At 44.4% G+C, this 5403-nt stretch overlaps 1 protein-coding gene across 1 annotated transcript; it reads right to left on the bottom strand.

The window, feature by feature from the left end:
• Window positions 1–968: 968 nt before the first annotated feature.
• Window positions 969–3230, bottom strand: LOC104166337 (transcription factor HIVEP2-like). The gene is made up of 2 exons (XM_009706225.1): window positions 3087–3230; window positions 969–1807 (listed from the first exon to the last, which is right to left on the bottom strand). Exons 1-2 carry the CDS (start codon window positions 3228–3230, stop codon window positions 989–991), a joined length of 963 nt encoding a protein of 320 aa, XP_009704527.1. The 3' UTR covers window positions 969–988.
• Window positions 3231–5403: the final 2173 nt, after the last annotated feature.

The following is a 5403-nucleotide window of genomic DNA, read 5'->3' as shown; positions in this document are numbered from 1 at the left end:
CACGGATGGCACCCGTGGTGCGCTTGCACATATTTACCTGGGGTGGAATGTTTTCCCATAGCCTGTTTTTTAAAGGAGTATATAGATCAACATGTTCACATAAGACCAAATACTTTTAATATATTTATAACTGTTTTATAAAGCTTTGAAAAAACTCACAATAGCACATTGTTTTACTTTAATGCTTTACGGTACTATTGGTTTAAAATCACAATCAGCACTTAAGTTATAGTCAATCCGGCAAACAAGAGACAAAAAAAAAAAATTACAAGAGTTAAGAACTGACTGATACATCCTTTATCTTTTTTTTTTTAACTAATGCATAAGTGCAGAATAAGATAAGATACTCTAGTTTAAATATCTTGTTTTACAATATACATTTTGTTCTAATTACGCAACAGTAAATCCCATGCTTCACATAGAAAAGCAATCCACAACATTAAGAAAAAAATTTACAATTTATGAAACAAAGTAAATAAATATTAGTATTACAGAATCAGAGCTGTACATAAAAGCTGTTCAGTTTTAATCATATAAAAATATGTTTTAGTGCAACCTCACATATATTGATGCTGTTTTGCTTTACATCATTTAGATCCAAGTGTCCAAAAAAGGAAAGAAATTACATTTATTACAAAGCAGATACACAAATTCTAAAATATGTACAAATTACTGCTAAAAAAATGCTTATAAGAATATAAGCAAAGTAAAGAAAAGGCACAAACATCTGTACAATTTAAAAGTACCAGACCCAATAAGAATTTCAAATTTAGTTTTGGTCAGGCTCATGATGACTTGTTATTTTATCTAATTCTTTTGACATAACAAAAGTATATATAATAGCAAACTACCGTAACTTAGAACAGGCATGCTGTAAAGTTGAATACTTCTTCTATCTCTAGGAAAAAACAAAAACAAAACAAAACAAAAAACAAAACAAAAAAAAACTGGGTTAAATGTATGGGCGAAAGTCTCCATGCATCTCAGATCAATGGGGCTTGCTCTTCTCAGACGACGGATCCTTTCTTTCGTGTGTGCTTGAGGGGGGGTCGCTCCTGCTGTGAAAGCCCAAGGGCCGGACGTCCACAAAGCTCTGGCTGTAAAAGCTGGGCTGGGCTAACGCAGTCTGGGACGTACCAAAACTGTCCTGTTCACCACCGTGCAAGTCAGGATGGGTGGCTGAGGCACAGGTCTGGCCCGGCTCAGATCCACTAAAGTGTTTAATGCTAAAATGTGCACTTTCTAAAGGTTTCTGGGGAGGCTCAGAAGGCCTCTGCAGCTGCTCAGCCCCGTGCAGAACGGCTTCTTCTGTGGCGATTCGCAGAGAGGCTATGGCTTTTGTACAAGTCTGGATGTTCTCCTCCTGCTCCCTCTCGGTAGCTATGACACTGTCCTCCGACGTGCTCTGCGCCAGCAACAGCAAGGGAGAGGAGGGCGCGCTGGAGGGAGCGCTGGGGTGTAAGCTGTGCGGAGAGGTACGTTTCTCGTGGGGCTTAGAAATACTATACGACTCTTTTGTAAGGATTTCCCCAGTTCCTCTTTGCTTCTCCTCAGAGCCTTCCCGCTGCAGGGCCAGAGCGGACGGAGAATGTAAACCTGAAAGGGCCACCGGTACTGAATGGACCATCTGGATACCCCCGATAGGCATCATGGGGATGGGGGCTCGGATCTGTTGCTGGGAGTGTAGCGGAAGATGACTGAAGACGTAGTCGCTCGGACCTTCGGGGAACGGGCTAGACCCACGGTGCTCCACACCTCCTTTTTCTCCATATACGTTGAAGTAAGGGCCCTGAGACAACCCCCTTCTCTGTAACCAGAAAACAAAACAAAAAACAAAACCAAAAGAAATGTCAGTGCTGCTACTAGCCAAATTCTTGTCCGGTTGCCAAAGCTTTCCTCTCTAACACAACCTCCCGTTCAGGCAGCACCTTTCATCCAGATGGATCCCAAAGCATTTGGAAAACTCCACTAATTGCTTATCCAAACGAGAGAGAAGGTTTTGCTGAGCTCAGCCCTACGGGGCTCATGCCTCTGAGGTGAAAGGCAGCAGCTAGTTAAGTGTTCAGCAACACAATGCAGCGATTTAGGTCAGGAAGTGCAGGGTATTATATTCAACTGAAACTGCCGAGAAAACTTGGGGCAGATAGAGTTTCATTCCCCAGGAGAAATTTGGCCAGGAGATCCATCTTGCCCTCTCTTTTGGCAAACTGTGCGAACCGTGCTGGTATTGGCAGTCTGCATCGCGTATCAAGATTTTGTTGCAGAGAAAGACGCAGGCGAACGAACCCCGCTCGCCATCGCTGCTTGGGAGCACGGGAAAAATCGGAGTGCACGGATGTATTTTCTGCCTGCTGAAAGATCCTGCTCTGGAGCCCCAGAGAAGGCACTTGCTCCCTGTGAGCTTTACCCAATCCCTGATGAAAGGGGATGGGTATTTCCATGGAAGTTCGAGCGCCTCTGAGCAATGAAGACTCAAATTTTTATAGTCATTAAGACAACGGAGCACCACGCTGGCCTACCCGTAGTGTAAACAATAAACAATAACCAAAGGACAGGCGTTAGCTGTGAGTGAAAGTGATGGCTCTGTGGCAGGGAGACTCACCCACTCATCATGGGATTGAGAAAAATGAGGGATTTTGTAACGGCTAATAAAAACCAATCTCGCAATATTGACATTTTCAGTGCCTTCCCATTAGTTTCTGCCTTGGAAGAATGAATAGCTCCATCTCCACTCCGTATTAAATATGCCCTGGGCTTTTGGGTTTCTCTTTTTTTCATTCTTAACTTTTAAAATTTGGTTTCCATCTGATGATTAAGCATCATTTATTGCTGACCGGAGGAATAACAATGACAGAAGTGTAGGATGACATTTTCATAATGGTGTGTGGGATTTGGCCACACAACTCTCGGGGACTCCCGTAGCAAATTAAATGAACAAAAATGCTAATCTCTGCTCTGCAAATTGACCAAACACCTACCAATCGCCCCAGAGCCGTACTGTTACCACAGCTTTGGTGCGGCAGCCCGAGGCCCGCGCTGCTAAATGCCAAATGCATTGAAGTGTCAGCACTTCACTGCTGGGGAACCCTAGCGCTCAGGGCACCGAGCAACCTCTTGATCCCATCCCGGGGAACTGGTTTAGGGGCAATTAAAGAGTCCGTTTCTGTGTTACCCAGGGGCTCGATCTCATTGTGCTCAGATGCTTTGTCCTGTTTGATATAAATCAACATCGAGACAGGAAGGGTGACCCATAATCATCAGACTCGAACTTAAGAGATGTTATTATTCAGACCCTAATCTACGTTGGGAATTTTCCTATTCAGAAAGTGAGACACTTGAGTCTCATAAAAGAGAAACTGTCATATGAAAGCACAGTGACAGCATGTTATACTGCTGAATGGGGAAAAATTTACAGAATAAACTGCAGATGCCAAGCCACAAGACACAGCTCACCTACCCTGTCAGTTCTTCCTATCGCTAACCTCACCTCTGCACAGCTGCTTGCCCCCCCTTTTTTTTTTTCCATCTTTGGTCTGTCAACCCGTTTCTCAGTCATACTGTCCTCTTGGCTGTTTCCTAAGCCATGACATTTATCACTATTGCATCTGATGTGAACTTGGGCTAAGGGAAATAGAGCAAAAGCAACGACAAAAAAAAGAAGTAAAACTCATGGAAGAACAAACCTAGTGACACACAAATCTCTAATTGAGAAAGACATTGGCTTCACGTTATACCCTGCCAAAGTTTCAAAAGGGAACAGAGCAACAGTCTGTCCTTGTCAGATAGAGGTGGCTAACATGATAGAAACTGCTACACGCTTCCAGATCAGCAGTATCATCCAATACATGTCTCATACGCCTAATTTTTACATAGACAGTGACAGCGAGTGCATGTCCACTGGATGCCTTCCAAGCTTGGCTGAGCACATACCAGATTATCTTTCTCTAGCTCTGGCATGTAAGTTTGGAAAGAGCCAACATAAATGGTTATGGGCATTAATAACTGTCCATACCTCTTACCCTGCTTTTATTGCCTTCACCAATATCTAGCATTTTCATATCTACAAGTAGACACATATACATATTCATGGGGAAAGGCTGCATATTAAAGGAGTTGTCTTCTTTCAACAAACATCTTGAAAATCCAAAGACTTTATTCTGTTGACAGGGTGAGTATCAGATCCCATCGCTGCGCACAGTGCAGAAAGTCACGGTATTTTTTTGCGGTGCAGGCAGAATAGGTTGCTGCCAGTGCAGCGCGATGAGCTCCTCTCTTTGTCGGGTGATGGAAATCCAGGTTGTTTCCTATTAATTCTCATTTACTGCAGTTCAGCAGATTTCCCTCCAAGACCAGGTGATATATAATTGCCGAAGCATCAACATTCTGTAGGAGCTTTCCACCAAACTCTCTGACCTGGTCATAAAGCTAAACTGCTGCACACCATGCCCCTGAGCAAAGCCATATCCAGCTTCACAGGGCCCCCCAGAAGGCCTCCAGGATGAGACAGGGTTTACCCTGTATCTGGTACATCACCCAAAACGGGCTGGGGGGGATTAGGAGGAAAACCACATTTCAAAGCCAAGCACCCTTCACAGACATCCTCCTGGCAGCCTCAGACCACAGCTTGCAAAAAGATGGTGTGTGGAAAACAATCTCTTTGATTATCATATTGTAATGGACTTGAGGCTATTTGAAGTTAAAAACCAGAAAATGTTGAACTGGAATATACCAGCATATTACTGACGTGCTTTCTAAAAGACCTGATGCTTAGTAAAGTGACTGTACGTCTGTGTGGACTTCAGTTTCAGGATGAGCTCGATTTGCAGTCCTGCTGAGAACGCACCACAGCAGCCCACATACACCAGTGAACCTACTGACGGTTTACCTGGACTTTAGAAGTTTTACGCTGGCTCTCTGTACAGGAATGCATTTCACTCAAGATGATAAAGTACTGAGTGCTTGGGAAGGGCTTTAATATCCAGAGGTCTGGGATGAATGAAGGACCTTAAGTCCTATCCACTTTCAAGTGGATACAGAGGTGTCTAACTCCCTTCGGCCCTTTTGAATACATTGAGACGGGCTTCAGACTTCAAAATGAGTGAGAGGTGCAACAAAACAGCAACACCAGCAAAATCCACTACCTCCTAGAAGCTAAAAGAGCTGCTAGGGCCAAGTGCGTACCGCTGACAGCAAGGTATATTCCTCCCAGTCCCATTGAGTCTAGCCCTGGGACGGGAAGAAGAGGCAAAAGCTCTGGTCCGCAGGAGGAAGCAGCAGGGTGCCCTGGAGTGGGGACAGGCAGGAACAGAGTGACACTGTTGCTGCTGGAGCCCATGTTCACAACCAAAGTGGTGTGGCCTTGGAGGGGGAAGGTTGCTTCGGACTAACCCTGCGTGGTCTCTT

The sequence above is a fragment of the Cariama cristata genome, unplaced genomic scaffold (assembly GCF_000690535.1).
Source record: "Cariama cristata isolate BGI_N322 unplaced genomic scaffold, ASM69053v1 scaffold28478, whole genome shotgun sequence".
In the NCBI taxonomy this organism is placed as follows: Eukaryota; Metazoa; Chordata; class Aves; order Cariamiformes; family Cariamidae; genus Cariama; species Cariama cristata.
The sequence above is the reverse complement of the archived record's forward strand: the minus strand, read 5'-3'. Positions and strand labels throughout refer to the sequence as shown.